The sequence below is a fragment of the Sceloporus occidentalis genome, unplaced genomic scaffold (assembly GCF_023333645.1).
Source record: "Sceloporus occidentalis isolate IW3139 unplaced genomic scaffold, rSceOcc1.0.p SCAF_7, whole genome shotgun sequence".
NCBI classification, from domain to species: Eukaryota; Metazoa; Chordata; class Lepidosauria; order Squamata; family Phrynosomatidae; genus Sceloporus; species Sceloporus occidentalis.
Genome location: NW_028316987.1, coordinates 19,743,031 through 19,764,827, shown reverse-complemented (window position 1 = coordinate 19,764,827; position 21,797 = coordinate 19,743,031). Strand labels below are relative to the sequence as shown.

At 39.2% G+C, this 21,797-nt stretch overlaps 1 protein-coding gene and 1 long non-coding RNA gene across 2 annotated transcripts in view; one reads left to right on the top strand and one right to left on the bottom strand.

Annotated features, from left to right (window-relative positions):
• The window catches only part of PARM1 (prostate androgen-regulated mucin-like protein 1), a 42,769-nt gene that overhangs the window by 2,649 nt on the left and 18,323 nt on the right, over nt 1-21,797 (bottom strand). Inside the window, exons 2-3 of the mRNA XM_089532282.1 lie at nt 4,136-4,855; nt 955-1,033 (exon numbers count right to left, since the gene is read on the bottom strand). Of these exons, the coding sequence (XP_089388408.1) occupies nt 955-1,033; nt 4,136-4,855 (799 nt within the window). The remainder of the gene's footprint in view (nt 1-954; nt 1,034-4,135; nt 4,856-21,797) is intronic.
• Nucleotides 961-12,290, top strand: LOC149309364 (uncharacterized). The gene is made up of 3 exons (XR_016281897.1): nt 961-1,052; nt 1,679-1,724; nt 12,183-12,290. It is a non-coding gene; the product is annotated as an uncharacterized LOC149309364 (long non-coding RNA).

Here is a 21,797-nt window from a genome sequence, read left to right as displayed (position 1 = left end):
CAAGTTATATACACTGCGCTAAAACTAAACCACTGCAAACTGCAAGCAAGCTATTGGTGGCGGTGGTGAGAGACTGGAATTGTGGCATTCATGTACATGAGGGATAAGCATTCCCTTCTTTTCTGAGATCCCATCCACCCCCACCCTTGTACAGAATTTGCCTCAGGAAGGAAGCTCCCGCCATGATAAATAAAGCTGAGGGTGGGGAAAAGGTAGAGAAACAGAGCATAAAACAAGGGAGGCAAGGCGAAATGAAGAGACGGTGATACAAAAACACTTTCTGTGACGCAGATAACACAGTAATAACTTTGTGTTGCTAATACATAAAAGGGTGATATGGGTACACAGGGGAAAAGTAGGATAACAGATGGTAATATATGAAGATAGATTTATGGGTGATGAAACAAAAAAGATGGAAAGATACAGATGGGGATACAAGCTGGATCATGTTGGTACTGCAGAGAGCACATAACTAAAAAGTAGAGACAGAAAAACAGGGTTAACAGTGGAACTGATGCAGTGAAAGAACAGAGAACATGCTATATGGGGCACACAGAGAAAAAGCATGTTAACAGAAAATGGATATGAAAGAAAAAAAGTAGCTAAAATGTATGCCTTCACTGAATTAATTAAAACATGTATGCAGTCCTTAAAGTAATTTGCAATAGGGAGTCCTGATTAATAGTCCAGACCAACTTTCTTTAACCTGGAACCCTCTAAATGTTTTAGGCTACAGCCTTAACAGCATTCCCGAAGATAAGGGATTCTTGGAGCCAAATTCAAAAACCATGTAAAGCAAAGAAAACCACTGGTCTACATTACTTAGAGAATAAGTCAAATTTAGCAAGTGGATTTTATATGGGCTTTTCTCATTTCCACTTTGAACAGCAGTTAAGAATTCAATCTTTTAAAGGAACTATTACTTTTCTAAACTACGATGGTGTTAATTCTTACCTGATCTTCAAGAATGCAGCAATGCCGAAAACCAACACAACCACTGCAATCACTGTTATAGTAATAGCTGCAATGCTTCCTGCATGAGAAAGTTGACGGTCAGTGCTGAGTTATTACATTTCCATCTTCATATCTCCAAATATTTTTTGTTATTATGATTCAAAACAACCCAATTATATACTCTAAAATAAGAAATATGGTAGCTCAAGAGAGAGTTCAGCACAGAAAGCTATACAAGCGAGATCTGGTATTATGCACTATGAATCTTGCAATCTATAAATCATTACATTGAATAAATAAATATATTTTGGATACTTCGTTTGTATCTAAACATATTTTAGGTACTTCCTTTCTGTTTCACAATTCAATTCATTACAATTATTAGACAGAGCAGGCATTCCATCCTTAACTGATGCAGCTTAATACAATAATAACAGCATCAGAACACATTTCAAGTGCTTCACACAGGTCAGCAGCCCTTTAACACGACTCCGTTATAGTACTATGATTCCACTTTAATAATCATGACTGCATCCTATGGAATCCTGGGGTTTGTCGTTTGATGAAGCACTTGAGCATTCTGGCTGAGAATTCCAAATGCTCCTCTCTAAATTGCAAATCCCAGGATTCCATGGGATGGAACCAAGGCAGTTAAAGTGGAAACAGTGCTATAATTACACTGTATACTATAATTAATAATTATCTATATATCTTAAAATGGCAGGGGTACAGCTGAGAAGAGTCAACTGGCTTCGCAACTATGAAACCTGGTATGTATGTCTTTTAGATGAAATCTCATTCTCTTACTCTGGCTAAATTCTACTCCAGCTTTTATACTAGCTCTTTAGTTGTGATATTTATGCATTGTAATGCCGATTTTAGCTATTGTGCTCCTGCCTCGATCCATGGGGAGAGGCGGGAAATATAAATATATTATTATTATTATTATTATTATTATTATTATTATTATTATTATTACAGCAAGAAAAGTGATGTGGGGAACTGCACATGAAAGCATAACTTCTGAATGGTGGAGGTTCTCTACCCTTGTCTCATTTGCCAAGGATCAGTCAAAATAGCCTACACTACTTAGGTTTCATGTGTTTTCAAGTGGAAATTAAACATGTAGACAATTCTAGTTTCTTAATCTAAAAAAGATAAAAACAAACTCCAGAGAGCACTAAGTTGTATGGGCACTTTTGAAGCCTTGAGTTCTTATTGAAGCTTTCAGGATTTGGGAGGAGTTTCCTCCTAAATTACCTGAACAGAAAGGAGTGGATATTTCTGTTTGGCTTAGCTGAGGCCAAAGAATAGTTCTGAATATAAGTTCAGGTGCTGGCAGTAAGTTTACCAGATAAATTCATATATCACTCCAAGCCACAGTTAAGGGAGTTTAAATATAGTCTAGCATGATGCCTGAACTAACAAATCCTGATTTGTAATTAGATGGTAAACCAGAACCATAAACTATGCTTTGAAATAGGTCGCAAACCCTGATTTGAGCAAATTATGATTTGGCATGATGTGTAAATGGCAGCCAGAAATGGCCATCTGTCTCAATAGGCTGCTGCATCACAGAGACAGGAGTGAACCAATAAATCTGAGAGGACAGAAATGAAAGCAGAGAGGTATCTCTTACTCACGGGTTGCTTACTACACATCTGCAAGCTCAAATCTGGATTGGGTTCTGCTCTATGGTTGGTGCAAGCTATGACTTAGCATGAAGTCAGAATTGAGTCTCAAAGTCTACCTTTTACAAGATATGCCAGAATATTAAGATATTTGAATATGAATAATTTTCAAATTTTCAGTATATATTCAGCACAAAGTACCCTGAGGATCCCTCCTTTTATTTATATCCCATATTTCTCCCAGAGTAGGACTCAAGGCAATTTACAAAATTACAATAAAAGCACATATACAGACATACAAAAACTGAGATTAAAACAGTATTAAGACAACAGGATGCTAAACACCTGTATGAATATCAGATTCTTTTGTTTACCTGACTCTTTTCTACTACAGACTGACTCATTTCTACTTTTTACTCAAGGGTCCCTGGTGCACGAGGTGTAGACAGTGGCATTACGGGGAGGCGGAGTGTGTGGACTGTGCCAGGTGACACCCCAGAGAAGGGGTGACACCCAGTGGAGTCTCCACCCACTGTGACAGAGGGTGCACCACTTGTGGCTTCATCACTGACCTAGCTCTATCCCTGGGTAGGGAGCTGAGGTTTTGTTGCTGGCCCAGTTCTCTTTGAAGTGGCAGCAAGGATGGCAGGTGAGCAAGGCTGCACTAAGAGAGGGGGAAGCAGGACAGGCCGTTCCTGCCCCTGTCAGTCCACCCGCACTGGATGTCACCAAGTCTGGTGACGCAACTGGGCACTGGGGAAACACAAGTTGTTCAGATCAACTGAGAAGGTATTTGGTTTCTAAAGGCCAGACTACACATCATGTTAAATGCTTCCCTTCAAGTGTTGTACATTTTAAAAACCTTTATACTTCAGCCACCAGAAGGACTGATAAGAATTGAGAACAGTGTGTGGAAAGTATTAGCTTTTTCCTTCTGTGTGAAGAAAAATCATCATATTGGACTAGGGAGGAAGAGAAGCTTCCACCAGGGCAAATTACTTTAAAGTGTAAAAGGTGTAATTCAAACATTTGATTCATAAAGCCATCTTGGAATTCCTTGCAGCATACTTTTCACCACCTGTGACTAATTTAATTTTGCTCATTGATATTAAGAATGGAGGTGAGGTTCCAAACTATTTAGAGTTGTCTTGTTTTGCGCTGCCTGGTTTGGGAGGGCTAAGGAGTGAGGATCTGACTTACTTTGCCTTTCTGAATGTTCTTTAAAAGAAACAAAAGGCCAAAATAAAGCTGCTTCGGATCACTTTGGAGGTATGTTGTTTAAATGATGCATGCGTCCTAAGAGTCCAGAAGCTGCGCCAAAGCCATGATCCAGTCCTAAGGATAGGAGCATAGCTTTGGCACAGTGTCCAGACTCTTAGGACACATGCATCATTTAAACAGCATACCGCCAAAGTGAACTGAAGCAGCTTTATTTGGGCAGTCTGTATGGGGCCATTAATCCCTTTGCCCTATCCTCCTAAATGATACCGGGAAAAGAAACAAAGCCAACACAGCAATTGCTATGAAAACAGTTTAGTGAACCAGCTCACCTGGACTCAAAGCACGCTGAACCTCTTCTATGGTTATCCCTGCAGAGAACGTGGTGCCCTCAGCCGGCAAGGGCTCTGGAGAAATCTTTTTACTTGTTAAGGCTTCTGTAGAGGTAAGGGATTCCAATGGGCCTGAAGAGGTGGATGTCAGATGGGTCTTTCCAGAAGTTACTTCTATGGTATGTGCTTTCTCAGTTGTGACCACAGGTACTGATGTTTCAGTGCTTGGTGACTGGGTAGCATCGACTGTGCTAAGCTTGGTAATATCAGATGGTGCAATGATGGTGGATGATTCATGTAAACTCTGTGAAGAGGTGAATGCTAGGGTTTGGGAGTGTGTAAAGTTTTCCATTTTAGTACTAGCAACAGATGTCACAGAAGTGTTTATGTTTTCTGTGCTTTGTAATCCAGTGATTGTCTGTGGTGCTGTTGAAATACTCATGTCTGATGTTTTCAATAGAGGAGTTGTAGACGAAACCTCCATCTTTGCATCTGTAGCTGTAGTACCTGCGCTGGTAGCGTGTGCTGAATCCCCCAATGTGGTTCCGAAGGAAAGAGAGGTCAATGGTGTAGCTGGCAGTCTGGTACTTGCTAGAATGCTATTGCTGGGTGTTGTAGTTACATGATCTGGTTCCACTGTTCCTGAGGTAAATATGCTTGAGGGAGAAGCAGCGCTGGAAGCAGGTACACTGGCTGAGGAGGCACAGCATACAGTTAGTCCTGCATAGATGAATATACATACACACATGATTAGTCTCCCCTTCCCTCTGCAGGATTACTTATTACACTAATTCCTTCTCCAGGATATTGGAGGTTTTGGGGTTTTTTAAAAAAATTAACAACACTACGCTTGTGAATACCCTGCTCCCCAAAATGTTGCAAGTAACTCCCTACTCCCTAAAATGTTGCAGTCAATAACTTACCTTTAACATGTTTTTTCCCAAGCTCTGGATCTGTGATCACATATAGATCAAGAAAGAAAACTTGCAATTGTGATGAACCATGCAATGAAAATTCTTTTTAATTTTTTTATTATTAAAACAAAAACAACACCCTAATACAAACACGTATAATCTCACATACATACACACACACATACATCATATTACCTACATATTGTACATTCATCCCTACATATAATCATATTTATTATGGTAATCATTCATTACAAAGCATTTGTTGTTTCCTTGGGCTATTCCACATACAAGTTGTTTCTTTTCTAATTATTACTTATTTTATATATTCTATTATTCTCTTTTATTGTTCTCTCTGTTTCTCAATGTTAATATTTCACTCAAATATAATAAACTTTCTCTCTAACTCCCTTAAGTTAAGGAAAGAGAAAGTAAATATTGTCCTCTATAATAATTCAATAAGTCAGAAGAAAATTTCCCCTTCTGAAATTTTCTAATTCTAACATCCCCTTAATCTATGTCTTGACTTATTGTCTATGTTCTATGCATTGCTAGCTTAGGATGTTTGGATTTTTTATTATTACATTACCCCTCCGACGCATCTTTTATTGTTATTATTTCCCCCCAATTTTTTGTCAAGTAATCTAAGTCTTTCCCAATCTTTCCCACTAAACTCAAATTTGACAAGTAACTTATTTTTGGGGAGCAAATCCATTTCCATCATGTCAAATAGTTTGATGAGCCATTTCTCCAGCTGGGATCATATAAAAAATATTTTACCATTTCTTTTTTCAATTTTGTTTTCTAGATGATTTAATAGAAAGATTTTTGGTTTAAATTCTAATTTAATATCTAATAATTCCTTAATTTTGGTATGTACTTGTTTCCAGTAATTTTTTGCTTTCTCACAAGACTACCACATATGAAAGAATGACCCAACTTTCTTTAGACATTTTGAGCACCGATTGTTTCCCGTCCTGTACTGTATTTCTTATACATTCTTTCCAGTGTTAAATACCATCTATAAATTATTTTATAATTTTTTCCTTTTATGTCTTGACCTAAAGTGTATTTCATTCTTTCATCCATGATATTTCCCATTGTTGGAGTTCTAACTCTCGACCACAATTCAATGAGAATTCTGACACACATGGCGAATGAAAAAGATGGTCACTATTACAATGTACTTACAAGAAATGTAAAGTGCAATCACATTTGGACCATATTGGAATATGTTTCTGGTTGACACTCTTTAAAATGGTTATCAAAGCACTGGGAAGGATGTAGGACAGTGCAACCACAATAATCAAAGGGATGGACCAAATCGCCTGTGAGGAAAGTTTACAAAGTCTGAGTTGATATGGTGATTAAGGATTGTCAAGGCAGACATATAAAATTATGCATGGTGTGGAGTAAGAACAGGTTGCTTATCTGTAGTAACTACGGTTACTACATGCAGTAACTACAGAGAGAACTTGTCAATGAGGTGAATTGCAGATAAAAATAGCAGGTTTTACATACTGTGGTAGTCCTATGGTGGTTGTAGAAGGCCACGGCATGACATACATCTAGTGAATGTAAAGAGTGTATTTCATTCTTTCTTTCCATGATATTTCCCATTGTTGGAGTTCTGACACTTGACAGATTTAGTATGAAAATAGTTAAGGTAATGTCCTGATTAACATGGAAATGGGAGACAACTTTGGGTAGGAATGTGATGTCTGGACAGAGTACCACCTTTTCTCTGTGGAAGTGGATTTATGGTAGATCATCAGACCTGAGGGTGCACAGTTTTTCTGCTCACCTCCCTGAAATGACAAGGCATGACACTCCAGAGGGAGAACAACACCTGTAATTCCAGAGATACCTTGGTCATATGGGCAGCCCCTGCCATAGTATCTGTCTTGACAATAGTAATGCTCACTGTATTTCTTATAGCATGGGGGGTAGGCATGTCTGTGGTAGACACTAACTAGAGAACGCAGAGACCAAGGGCTGTGGTGTCTATAGTGTTGAGTAGTTGGAGATCTTGAACCTGGCGAACGAGAGTGTCTGTGGACTCATTGGGGGGATTCTCTTTGTTAAGTGTGTTCATGAGGTGAAGATGGAAGGAAGTCTTAAATGAGTACCAATGGGGTTTGTACTTGTGATAGTGTGGGGTTTTCTTCTGGAGAATCCATCAGTTCTCCCTCCAATGTCTGTTCTGCAGGGATCAATGAAGGGCATGGCAGAGGTGATAGGACTAGTGGATTTTCCCAAGGTGGTGATCACATCTAGAAACAGCAGGTGTTGAGCTAGTACAGACCTGCACAACCCAGCAGTAGGTAGGGGCCAACATTAAAATAGGCAAAACTTCAGGTCACATATAGATTTTAATTATTATTAATTAATATGATCAATAGTAATTCTGTTACTAACTCCCACCTTTACAAAGCCAATGGTAAAAATATACCTTCATGTTTTGTGATGGATTTCAGAATAAATTACTTATCAAAAATAACCATCCAAGTGCAACCAAAAAAATAACTCTTTTATCAAATTACATCCTTTGGGCCCAGTACTGTATTACTGTACAACTGATCCACACTTGCATTTAGGACTTGAAATTAAGCCATCTGTTTTTACTTCCACCTGCCTGATAGGTTTTGACTAAATTCCAGTATGAACTCTAGTTAAAATATGCTGCGATAGCTAATGGGATTAATGATATACACACTTGAGAACAGCTTCATTTGTTTTTGTGAAAATCTCTCTCAATAGTCATTGTTAGTTTTGTGCTAACAAACACCAGATTCTTCAAGTTCTGGCCTTATGCTGTTCTCCTTAATAATAATGGTAAATGCTTCACAATAGCAAGATTTGAAAATAGGTAGATAGTGATATATTTCACACAACCCATTTGGTATCACAAGGAGCTGATCTGGTGATTTCACATAAGCAACTATCTATATGAATATTCTTCTGCCTTTGTATGGTTCTGGCAGAAGATGGATAGAAGCAACTGACACCAAAAGAACTGAACAGAGAAATATCTAAATTGAGAATAATTCACCCAACATTATTAGATTTGTCTTGCAAAACATTTAGAAAACTCACATTTTTCTTAAGTTTGTGGTGGCTAAACTTTCAATGAACTGGTGATAGGTGGAATTTTCCATTTAAGAATGGAGAGAGACAGATGTAAAATTTTAACAGTGCCTTGTTACAGGAAGTTAATAAGTCATTGTGTCATTTCAGATTTGCAAATGCCCAACACGTGAATTCACCAGTTAGGTCAAATAAAGCTGCCAGCTCCCCCACCGCACTGTTTCAGGTGGACAGATATTTTAAATTTACTAAGAGATTAATGTATATGTTACCTTTTTGTGAGTGGGGGACACAGATACAGTTGGAAAAATATATATTGGAGAATTGAGAGAAGAGAAGTTGGGATGTGAAGAATGTTATCCAACTGATTTCAATGGAATCAAATGACAATTTACAGATTCCATTTTTCAAAGCACTCTTCAAGAATGAGATACATCTTGTACTGGATGCAGACATACATCAAAGGTCATAAAATGCTATATCTTTGCCTTTTATTGAATAATTTCAGTATGAGAAACATTTCTGAGTTCATTTTTAGATCACATCAGATACACTGATGACCCAGGGATGTCCATATACTATCCTAATCACATAAATGATGTCTGTTTTGCTTCAGGAGACTGGAATGGGGATTTAGTAAGGTTCTAAGGCCATGCTGTTAGACTGATAGGAGCTCGACTGGGGTAATCAATTCTCATGCAATTAGAATAGCATATGTGTGTGTAGTAGTAGTAGTAGCAGCAATCATAGTGGTGCGTGTGCTGGTCCTCCCCCACATTGTGTCTCAAGGACCAGTGTTCCTAAACATGGGCCTGTTACAGACTGCCAAAATAAAGCTGCTTGGGGTCTCTTTGGAGGTATGCTGTTTAAATGATGCATGCATCCTAAGAATCCAGAAGCTGCACCAAAGCTGCCCTCCAGTGCTTAGGAATGGAGTGTGGCTTTGGTGCGACCTCCAGACTCTTAGGACCCATGCATCATTTAAATAGCATACCTCCAAAGAGACCCCAAGCAGCTTTATTTTGGCAGTCTGTAACAGGCCATGATTTCCATTTCAAACCCCAATATTCAAAGTAAAGCTAGGGCAGATACCTGTTTAAACACCCTGAAACCTATTACTAGTCCGTTTTGACCAACCCTTCCAAACCTGGGGGATCCCTAATGTTTTGGACTAGAAGTCCCATTAGTCTAGATCAAAGGACTAATGATGATGGAAGATCTAGTCCAAAACATCAGAAGAACACCAGGTTGCAGGGGATATTGTTGATAGTACTGAGCTAGATGGACCAATGGTCTAACTTAGGGCTGGAACAGATTGGCAAGAAGGGGCGGCTTGGATTGGGCCTGAGGCAAACACATACTGCAGCCCGAATCTGCCTTGAAACCAGCCCCAAAAGGATTGGAAAGGTCCACTCCTTTTTGGGCAGGGAAAGAGGCACCTTTCCTGGTCCCACCACAATTTGAAGCCAGCTTGAAGACCCTCTGGCAGCGTGTGGCTTCAAGGCAGTTTGGGAGCCCATGGTCCCAAGCCGCCCAAAAGGCATCTTTAAAGGGCCATCTGTTCCGGTCCTTAGTAAGGAAACTAAACTGCTTTGGTTTCATTAAATGCAACAACAAAAACAACAACAACAACAATGGTGGCTTTGGCTAACTGCAACCAGTGGATGGCATCTACAGTTAGTGCAAAATGCAGCAGCCACACTGGTGTCAGGTGTGCATGTTAGAAACCATATACAGCCAGTCCTCCATATCAATGGAATCTTTATCACGAATTCAACCAGCCATGGCTCTAAAATATTTAATACACACATATATAAATACCAAAAGGCAAACCTTAACCTTTGGAATGACCTTCCATGGGAAGTAAGGCTGGCCCCCTCTTTGCTTGCCTTCCATCGGCAAGCAAAAACAACAGTTTTATTCAGACAGGAGTTTAATGGGATGGCTTTTTTTTACATGGGGTGTTATATGGGGTGGGTATCATGGTTTTATTGTGGTTTTAATGTTTATAATTTTATATTGTTTTTGCGTGATGTTTTGTTTTAATGCAATAAATTTTTAAAGAGATTTTATTTGTGAGCCTTGTTGTTATAACTATTTTAAAACTGGATTCCAGGATTGGTTTTAAACTACTTTTAGGAGTTTTGAAAAAGTATTTTAATGCGTTTTAAAAATGTTTTTTCTTGTTACTGTTTTAATTGGTTTTTATCTGTTCATCACCTCAGGTGCCCTTGTGGGCTGGGAGGCAATACAGACATATTTTAAATAAACAAAAGGGCAAAACAGACCACTCCGAAGGGGCGGCTTCAACAAGCCCCTTCCAAAGGCAGACTGTGGCTGCGGCAACTACACGCCGCAGCCACAATCTGCTTTTTTGCCAGCCGACAAAGGTGTGGCAAAGAGCTGCACCTTTTTGGGCTGACAAGAAAACGGTTCTTCCCTAGCCACAGCGGCCCATGGGCGGCTTCAAGCTGCTTGAAAGCCATGCACCATGTAAACACTGAGCCACCAGAGCACTAAGAAGCTGGCCCACATCTGGGCGGCTTGGGGGCATGCGTCATCTGTACGTCACACTCCCAAGTTGGCTGGAAGCTAGCTTTTTATGCTGGTATGTTTCACCCCAAAATGAAGCAATAGCTGAAAAATAATTCAGTCTGATGTATTTAATAATAATAATAATAATAATAATAATAATAATTTATTTCTATTTCCCGCCTCTCTCAATGGATCGAGGTGGGATCACAAGAGATAAAATATATACAAAGCATACATACAAAGCATGTATAGCAGAACCAGCATGCTCTAGTGGTTTGAACACTGGACTATGATTCTAGAAAGCAGTGTTTGAATCCCTTTTCAGCCATGGAAACCCTTTGGATGACATTGGGAAAGTCATACTCTCTCAGCCTAACAGGATAATAATGGCAAACAACCCCCCTCTGAAGAAAATTGCCAAGGAAACCCCACAATAGGTTTGCCTTAGGGTCACCATGAGTCAGAAACGACTTGAAAGCAAACAATAGGTCTTGTGCCCCACTGGGGGTCCAGTCCACCATTTAAGAACCACTGTGCTAGAGGCTATCTGTCTAGAAGATAGGTTAGAAACATATGCGACCCATGTCTATGTACCACACTACATGCTTTTTAAAAATGTGTTTAAACGGGGGGGGGGGGGGGGGAGACAAGACTTGGAAACTCTGGTCCCCCTCCTCTTCCTCACAAACTTTTTTATGTGTAAATTAAATAATCTGAATAATGTCATTTCCTTATAAAATTTTAAAATATGAATATGCATGAGTGTGCGATTGAAAACACACTAAATAAACAAAATGTTTTTATTCATATACTACATCGGGGGGGGGGGGGGGATGACACAATGTCTGCATGTAGATGTAAAAAGGGGTCCCAAAGGTAAAATGTTTTGAGTATCACTGCTCTAGCAAATAAACAGCTTCACTTACAATTTTACAATTTCAGAACCAAGAGTTCAACGTTTAGCCAAGGAGTTTTAGCATTTACAGTTATCTCTGGGTCAATAATGCAACCTGTCTGTTAGGGAAGAAAACTATCTTGAAAAAACATATTTATTTCTCAGTCTAAAAGAGCCTGTGTTGTTTTTCCTTTTCACTGTAAGAAGCTGGATTTCAGAATACCTATATTTACATCTATGTACATAATGAAATATCTTGGAGATGAGTCTTAACACAAAATTCATTTGTTTCATATACACCTTATGCACATAGCCTTAAGGTAATTTCATACATTATTTTTAAGTTTTGGTTTTTGGAATATTTCAGACTTTGGAATTTCGGATAAGGGAGACACAACCTATACTGTTGACAAATGAAATTAAACAAATCCCTCTGATTTACTATGGCCGTTCTGCCATCAAGGCCGAACTTGTGGATACTAACATTTAACATGTAGCATCACACACTTCTTGTCTAGCAGCAAAAAACAGACAATAACCAGCTATGTCACAGCTTTAAAGTTCTCCATCAAACATGTTTAAAGAAACTAATGTGGTTTTGTTCACTTCTTTACAGGCCTGATCCCAAATGTCTTTGTGTTGCCATCATATGGGATGGAGAGATCCTGAGACCTTAACATTCTCTAGTGTTAACCTTGTTTTAACTTCAAGTAACCTTGGGTCCCATTTGGAGGAAAGGTGAGCTATAAATAATAATAATAAAAAAGAAATGCACTGAAGATAACTTTTCTCTATGATGGAATAGGTAAAGGTATTCCCTGTTGACAAGTTTGTCAAGTTGCGGTCAACCAAAAGTGGGCAATGCTCATCTCCATTACTAAGCTGAAGAGCCAGCGTTGTAGAGACTACTCTGTGATCATGTGGCCAGTATGACTGCACTGAATGCTGTTTACCTTCCCACCGGAGTGGTACCTATTTATCTACTTGCATTTGCATGCTTTCGAACTGCTAGGTTGGCAGAAGCTGGGATTAGTGATGGGAGCTCACTCTATCATGCAGAACCCGGTCCTCAAACTGCCAACCTGCCAATCTTGCAATCAACAGAGTCGGCGTCTTGACTACTTGAGCCACCGCATCCTAATACTGGTATTAGAATACCAGTACAAATAAAGCCCAACAATGGACCAATTGTAAAGTGCTTTCCCTTGCTATGTTGAAAATAGTTTTGAAATGTCGCTTCACCTCTACGCCTGCCAACTCTTCTGAACTTCTACTCCTACCATATCAGCTCCCCATTATATTTTTAACTTTCAAGACTGGTGTTGAAGAAATAATTCAACTGAACAATAATTGGATTTGAGGTTTGAGATCAGGGCACTTATATTTATTGCATATTATTAAGAGTGCAAAGTGTATAAGTCTACTAACAAGCAAGTCTCACGGAGTTAAAATTAGATCTATAAGACCGCATCCTAAAAGTATGAGCCTCATATCCAATTACTCTATATATTCATGTATACATCTAGAAATTTTAGTCAAAAAATTGACTCAAAAACCATGAGTTGACTTATCCATGGGCCAATGCAAATACTATACAACTCTTATTGTATTAAAAAAGGAACTAGGCCCTTCTCTGAGTAGAGTGGCAAAAGGTGAGAGCTTAGTCTGTCATGGGAGCACTTAAAAGAAGCATCAACACTCTCTACTCTTTCAGCTCTGGCACCACTTCTGGCCTTTTTTTTTAATGCAGTGGTCCCCAAACTGTGCCCTTTAAGGGATTTTGGACTTCAGCTCCCAGAATCCCAGACTATTGGCCAACATGGGTGAAGCTTCTGAGAGCTGAAGTCCAAAATCTCTTAAAGGGCACTGTTTGGGGACCACTGTTTTAATGCCTGGGTGCGAAAATGGAAGTAGTGGCAACTCTTTGACACTTCCCCTCAAAGAAGAGCCAAGAGGAATTGGGCTTTGAAGGATTTGAATAAAACATTAATATATGTTGTCAGCATTTCTGGGTTAAAATTAGGAAAGGTTATTACATTAAAGTTAAAGGCTGTAATCACTTCTAATATAGTCACCACTTTCTTTTGCACTGCCTTTACATCCTATATGACATCTTCTACTGCCTCCTTTACATTCCTTGTTATGTGCCCCTAAGTTTTACCCTCAACTTATCGACGAGCCATAGCAAAATCCTTAATTTTGTCCTCAAAATTGACCTATATATGAGGTCAACTTATAATCGAGTATATATGATAGTCTGAAGTTTGTGAAGAGATACTGTACCTGAAATATCTGAAACTAGTTAGTTGTTGAACTTGCACCAGAGCTTTACTGCTTTAAGATGCACAAATTACAAAGACCTCATAGTTGCCACACCTCATAGTTCCTAGTACTGAAACAGGACGCACTCTTGAGTTTTAGAGGAAACGGGGTAATCTACAATTTAAGGCTAATTTAAATATCCAGACTTTTGTGAGGCAATTTTTAGATCCTTGTCACAGGGTGTGGCTGAGAATAACAAAACCTTTATTTAAGATGACTGTGCTAGACAGATTTCTTTCTTCAACCATGAAGACATACTGGAATATTAAACTGGTCTTTCATTTCAGTTGAACTTTATTATAATCCAACAGCATCACATGGCAATTTATTCTGAATGCAAATTTTGCCTGGGAATCAGCTCCAGATAAAGCCCAGGGTCAGTTAAGTAGTTACATACGTCTTTATGTATTTTTAAATTATTGTTAGTCTGCCTTTAGGGGTGGAATCCCTCAAAGCGCACTTGGAGAAAAGAATGGATGGACTCTATCTTTCCTCCAAATGGCAGCAAGAGATCTGTTGCCACTGTCACCATTCATTTCATATCATTGTCTTACAGGGCTTTGGCTGCTGCAGGGCAAGAGGAAAGCCAGAGGCTCATGAGTGGACCAGTATCATCCCTGGTCTTCAAAAGGCTAATTCCTATAATAAAAAACTGAAGGAAAAATAAAAGCAGACTGCTATTAAATATTCTCTTTTCTTATCTTTCCAAATGTGAACTTCTTCCAAAAAGTCCTCCACCCACCTTGCTTTTTTTTTGCTCAAGGTGGGAGTTGTTTGCTAGGTTAGGATGAAACTGCTTTGGCTGACTGGCATTTGATAAGGGTTGATGTTGCCTTAGAAGAAGCAAAGAGAAAGCACCCTGAGGCAAACTGTGAACATGTGCAGATAAAAGGCAATTACTTCATTAAAGCCTACTCCACCCAAGCTCTACTTATCAGCCCGACTTCACAGAAACACAAGAAAGGCCACTGGAACTTCAGTTATTTATTCATATAGCAACAGCTTACTTTGTTGATCATATTAATTTTCTATTTCCCATTCAATATGAAGCCGTTCCATCTGTGGCTCCACGATGGAGGGATTATGCTTCATTTATACCTGTCAGTCTGTAATAGAGACTTTTCCTCCAGTGTAAATCCTCCTTCAAATATTATTAGTTTGGCTACTGTTCTTACCTTTTTGCCCTTAACAACAGCTTCACAGATTGGTGGGGCTAATTCTGGGAGCGGACAGTTAAAACCCTCTCCTAGAGCACAACATCTCCGATTTAGAAAGTGCTAATAAGCAAAATAAAATCACCAGAGATCCGAACCTAGACCTGGTGCAAATGCAACATTTTGAATAATTTTCTGCATTTATTACACAATCTGGCATGGGGACTCAATGGAAGATTGCCATGAATTTTTGCCTGTTGGATTGTATACCTCAGGTCCAGAAATAAATTTGCATGGCTTTGCTAGAGAGCAGCAGTAAGGCAGATGCTGCTGTTTTCTCTTGGTCAGAAGTCAGAGGTGTTGTTTCTTTTAGCTCCTGTATCTTTAACAGCAGCATGATTATAAGCAACAGTGCAGGCGCTGCACATTACAGAAATGCAAGGGAAACAGCCCTTATTGGATAATCTACAGTTGTTAAAAGCACAGAAGTGTGTATGTGTGGGAAGCAGCAGCACTCTAAATCCCAAAGAAGCAGGAACCCTTGAAAACAGCAAGAAATGAAGCAAAGTATGCAACTAAAAGCAACCAAACCTTGCTTGCCATAAAGCTGCAGCAATATGTATTTGACAGAACGGATGCAGAAGAGGACAAGACTGCAAAAGAAAGCTAAGTAGATAAGGCAATTTTAGAAATGGAAAAAACCCACAGGAGCTGTCATAAACTGGACATTACAAGAGCTAAGTCACTAATGTGTCCTGTTGATGTGACTGATAATAACAATAGTAGCAAATATCACTTTTTTCGGTTTGTATAGTAAATTTTGAAGAATACATCTTTGTTCTTGCCCACCCCAAACAAAAACACAAACACAAAGCTATCACAACATAGCCTACCAACTCCTGAATGTGTATTTTTCAACTCTATTTCTCAAGGTCTTTGGTAGGAAATAGAACTTGAGGTAACAATGCACAGACATGTATTTACTGAAGGCAGAACCAAACTAGAGCTGGCTTAATTTGATCAGGGATTTGGCACTCAGGGAAGAAACAGTTTAACTCTTTCCTCCTGCAGTTTCCCTGGTCTAAAATCACCCTCCCAAAACTGCTTTTAGCCTTGCACAGGAGGGGAGAGGGACAGGTTCAGATAGTTTTGAATTGTCTGTTTCCAATATGATAATCTAATCAGCTTCATGGGTGAGTGTGTCTGATACTGATCACCAAAATCTATAGCAGCAGTAAGGAGCAACACAATCTGCTTTGATACATTTCATTATATTAATTGGTTAAAACTGTAATATATATTGACTTTTATTGTCTACGCTTGCTATTTTAATGATATGGGTTAGTGAATAGTTTTTAACGTTATTTCCTTTGTTGTACTTTATACTCTATATATTGTTTATAGGGAAAGAGAGGGACTAGAAGTAAATTTAGCAATTTAGAATACTGCTAAATTCACCATCAAAATAAATGGGACTCAGTTGTGCCCAGTGACTAGAAAAGTGCAAGAGAACTTGTCATGATTACAAAGCTATCAACACAGATGTATTCAGATTTTATTCTGGAGAAAAGAATTATGGGAAACACTGACAATTTCCTTCAACGTTATGAAAGTCAAGTAGCAAACAGATTTATCTCATAAAGGAGTCTTAGCAGCAGGTGAGAAATAGCAGCTCTCTTTAATGCACTCATCACTGATTAGACAGAAACTCTAACTACTAGTGTCTTTACTACAATACCTGTTTCTTATCTTTAACTCAGTGCAAATGATCCTAAGATGCAGGTGCTGCCAGAGCAGCTTAATTTGCACTCAGATAATAAATTTGTTTTTGAATTGTAACACTGGAATCTGGGACTGAGATTATTAAATGATCCTCTACAAATGTACACACACCAAATGCATGAATGTAAAGTCTGTCACAAGCCCTGCCTTTTACACACTAGTTTTCTGTGTGCAAGGGGTTCGGTTCTCTGAAAGGAACCTCTATTGTATGAGTCCCTGCAATCTGAAGTGAAACAGCCCAAAGAGAGGTATACAGTCTTAGTGAGTGATGGGCCAAAACTGGAACTCCTCTGCGGCTTATCTACCATGTTTCCCTGAAAATAAGGCACTGTCTTATATTTATTTTTCCTCAAGAAATACAGGGGCTGTCTTATTTTTATTAAGTGTGGTACAACAATCTATATTTATTCAAATATCGTTAAGTCGTCTTCTTCTGGAACATTGTCATAACTCTCCAAACCTGGAATTCCATCCTGAGTTTCTTGCAACTTCATTTCCTTTAGAACCGTTGGCCCCAATCTTTCTGCTCCCTTGCCGCCTCCTTCCGGACATAGCACAGGGCCTATCACTATGTCTTATTTTGGGGGGTATGGCTTATATTACACAAATGCTTAGAAATCCTGCTATGGCTTATTTTATGGGTATGTCTTATTTTTGGGGAAACAGGATATCAGGCAGAGAGGATTCTGAAATATTTAGGATGTATTTGAAGGATTTGCTCACATGCTGTGTAAAAACATCAACATACTTTCATATATGCTGGAAGAGGTACGTAAGGAAATGAGGAGGAAATTCTAAAATCCCCACAAAAGACACATCTCTTTAAGTGTCACAGAAACAGCCTGCATTCTCCTAAAATAACTGAATTTCATGTCCTTCAAGTCACACAGCTCTGCCAGTCTTGTGAACATCACAATCTTTAATTCCACAGTTCTGGGCAGCTGCGGCTTGAAAGATTATGTCCCATCACCATGTTAATAAGCTTCACTGCCAGGCCCTTTCTATTGAGTTTAGTGGGCTCTGTTTTCTGTCATCTGATCACTGTGACAAGTCAGCTGATAACTCTACACGCAAGCCTTGGATGTGGCAGGATATGACCTGTTTTTGTACGATGCTTCCACTATGAATAGGCTTTTAACAAGCAGACTGCAGCAACACTACTTTCAGCCTAACTATGCTTTTAACGTGCAATTCTTCCACAACCAGTCAGCTAAGTTAACAATGACCAGTGTTGTATATGTTGTATTTGAATCATCTAAAGAGAGGGTTGACCAGAGGAATCAGGTTCCTGACATTTAAAAACTAAAACAAGTTTCCTGACATTTAAATATTAAAACACGCTTGAGTATGGACAGTGCCCCTATGAATCTTAAAAGCTGAAAAGTGCTTTCAGCAGACAGAAAATTGGGCTTTTGGTTCCTTGACCTTTGCTATCTAGAAGCAGTACAAATTCTAAGGATTAATTATGAAAAGCAACAGAAACTGTACAGAATTATTTTGCCTGTATTATGCAGATTTGGAGCTAATTGAGGAAGACAGGTCTTACATTTAGCATTTTTTAAATGTACAGTTCACTTTAGGCTGCTTATCAGTTCTATAGACAGGGGTTCATCTTTTGAAAGGTTGATCTAGTCACATATTTGTAACCCATCAGTTAGGTACACTGACTGAAAATCGCCGTCCCTTTTAAAATCCATGGCTGTTACCTGAAATTTTGACAAGTGCTTCATGCCCGTGGAGCGGTAAAGATTCAGCCAGGAACCTAACAATGCTATCAGAGCTCAGAAATGTTACTTTCTTGGACTAAAACTGTTGTTCAGACCAAGAAAGAGTCAAGCCTTCCTCAGATATTCAGAAGTCTAACTGCAGAAGGGAGATGGAAACACATGATATAATTCTCCCTTTTTACTGTCCAACCTTCTCATGTTGATGGGAGAAAAAGCTGTTGCCATATTTGACCGAACATAATTACAGTCCTGTTGTTCATTGTTCTGTGTCTTTAAGTCATTTCGGACTTATAATGACCCTAATGTGAACCTGTCATGGGTTTTCTTGGCAAGATTTGTTCAGCAAACGTTTATCTTTGCCACCCTCTGAGGCTGAAAAAAAATATCTTATTCTCCCTGACTACACAGTCACTGCAACTCGCTGGTATGTCACCAGGAATTGGTTCACACATTATATTTTTAGGTATATACTGAAAAATGTAACTGATAGCTCTTCTTAACACATGGAGCAAACAGATGCATTCAACAGAGATCCAGGAAAAGTTGTGGCTTCCAGTGAAGTACAACTTATGTGGGAACAACTACGGATGTTCCACTATATAATGGGCTTGTTAGTTTAGATATGAATAAGCCAAGTGAGTGCAAGTACGGCCCTTTGCTCCTCCTTCCACAGTGGCAAACAGATCTGGGAGTCTTTCATTAATTACAGTTTCCCGTTAACAGTCAGAACAGGTAACTCTGATTCATGCCTTCAGAAGAAGTCAAGATATTAAGTCAGCTTGAAACCATGGCTTTACACTTTTGCTCATTCTGAAACTACTAGACATAGATTCCCGCTTCAGATGAAATAGCTAACTCTAGTTAATGGAATACTTCCTCATTTATCCATCTGCTTGTTCAAAGGAAGAGTCACAGAAACTGTATGCTTGACCAAATGAATAATCCATCTCTCAGTTTAATAAATCCAGAAATGAATGTCTGAATGCAACAAAATCCCCCGTGTCTGCATTGTTGGTATATATCCTTTTTGAAGGCTTGCCACTCTTAACCAGATGGGTTTTGACCAGGTGGATTTTAATCTAAGAGTCAGGCAAAATGTCAACTGCATATGGATTGCAGACCCACTTGAGGGGAGTCCCAAGAGCTTGGATCCATTTCCTCCAACCCTCCCTCCCTCATCATGGACCCTACACCTCTGTGAGAATGAGCCTATGGATCCAAGCCTTTGAGTTTTATCCAGAAGCACATCTCATGTGGTCCGATAAGGCTTACTCTCATTTAAGTAGGCACTTATCATCGATAAATGGAGTGGAGAGGGGAGAAGAAGAACAAAGGCTCCAAACACTATTGACCATAATGTGAAGCTTCATAATGCATCAACTATTTAGTACGTCATCAAGGGCAGCAGTCTACAAGACTAATATCCTGATAATCTCCAAATAGTGATCAATAACAGTACAGGCGGCCCTCTGTATCCACAGATTTTTTATCTATGGATTCAACCATGCATGACTTGAAAATATTTAAAAATAAGGTAAATTCCAAAAGGAAACCTAGTTTTTGGCATTTTATAGAAGGGACAGCATTCACTATGTCACTGTATTTAATGAGACTTGAGCATCCCTGAGTTTTAGTATCCATGGCAGGTCCTGGATCCAAACCCAAGTGGACAGCAAGGGCCCACTGTAATTCAGTTCTTTGAGTGCCAATTGCAATCACAGCAGGGGCTAGGCTGCAAGACTCTTATTCTAGGTATAAGTCAACTGGGGGTAGAATGCTGACAGTCAACACACAAAGGTCCTACTGAATTCATATCTACCCAGCAATAGGATACATGCATTTCCACAATCAAAGGGGTGGGCTGGATTGGGGTGTTATGCCACTTTCATGATGAGTCTTCTATGGGATGGGGGGAATATTAGAAGCTCCCAGATACAAATCATGTAGCAACAGAGGCAGATCACAAAGTGTATATAGCTCATCACAGAATGCGGCAGGTAATTGCAAGCTGGCTGTGCTCCAAGCCACCACTTTGTGACTGGCTCTACCTGGAAGCTTCTATTTTGCAACTGGCCATGGAAAAAGCAAACACAAGGAAGTACCTTAAAGTCTGTCCACAACTGATCTAAGGGCAGGATCGGCCAGAAAATAGTGCTGTACTTCTGATGCCACCATACCTTTCCAGATTTTGTACAGGGAAACTGCCTGGTGCAGCCAAATTCTGAACAAAGAAGACAGGGGAGTACTGTGCCTTTGCTGGTCTGAACAATAATTCAAGAAATGAGTACTGTATACTAAAGGTGAAAGAAGGTGAAATTGTAAACACTGGCTGAATGCAGGGCTACATCTTTCATTTCCTGAAATGTCTTGTCACCAAAGCAACTCCATTAAATGTGGAACATCTTACTAAATTATTATTATTAAACAGAACAACAGTGCTCTCAGTTTCCAGTCATCAGGCTTCTGATTCCTGCAATTTCCTAGCTTACTGTCACATGTCTCCACATTAAAGCAACAAGAGGGCCCCAGTTAGGTTTTTAAACACATAATGAGAGTTGCTGGCTTATTTTGTAGCTTTTTATCTCAGCATGAACTCTGATCTCGTTAAGATAGTTGTTTACAGCATCAGGTCCTTCTAAAACGCTGCCCCCCTTCTTTCCAAAACACAATCTTTTTTAAAAGTCTACAAGCCAAAATCTAAAGTCATAATTAAATCACATTTGTAGCCTACAGGGATCTGAGCTACTTTATTATTCCAAACAGAAAATAAAATAAAAACTAGTATCTTAGGCTTTAAAAAATAACGATTTCCTATGCCGGCTGGTTGAGAACGAATAAATGCTGCTTGGTGTTGTGTGTTTATAACACACCAAGTGCTGGTATCTCATTTATGTACAAGGTATATGGAAATGTTTAGTCAATGAAAGCAACCATGTCCCCCCAATAAAACTAAGAAAATTCTAGTCATTATGGTGGCAGGATGTAAAACAAATTATAATATATAGCAAGGAGTTGCAGAAAAGAAAGTGGGTCTCATATTGGCTTTGCCACTTGTTGTCAGGGGTACAAGTCAGGGTTTGCCCCCTACCATTGTATTATCCCTAATGACAGGCTTTGCTCTGACCCACTGGAGCCAATGTATTTATTTAATAAGTCATTCCCCTCCCTTCAGCACAGCTTATAGACGTCACGCTAAAAACAATAGCAAAATCAACAGATAACTATAGAGCAGCAGCAGAAACAAGC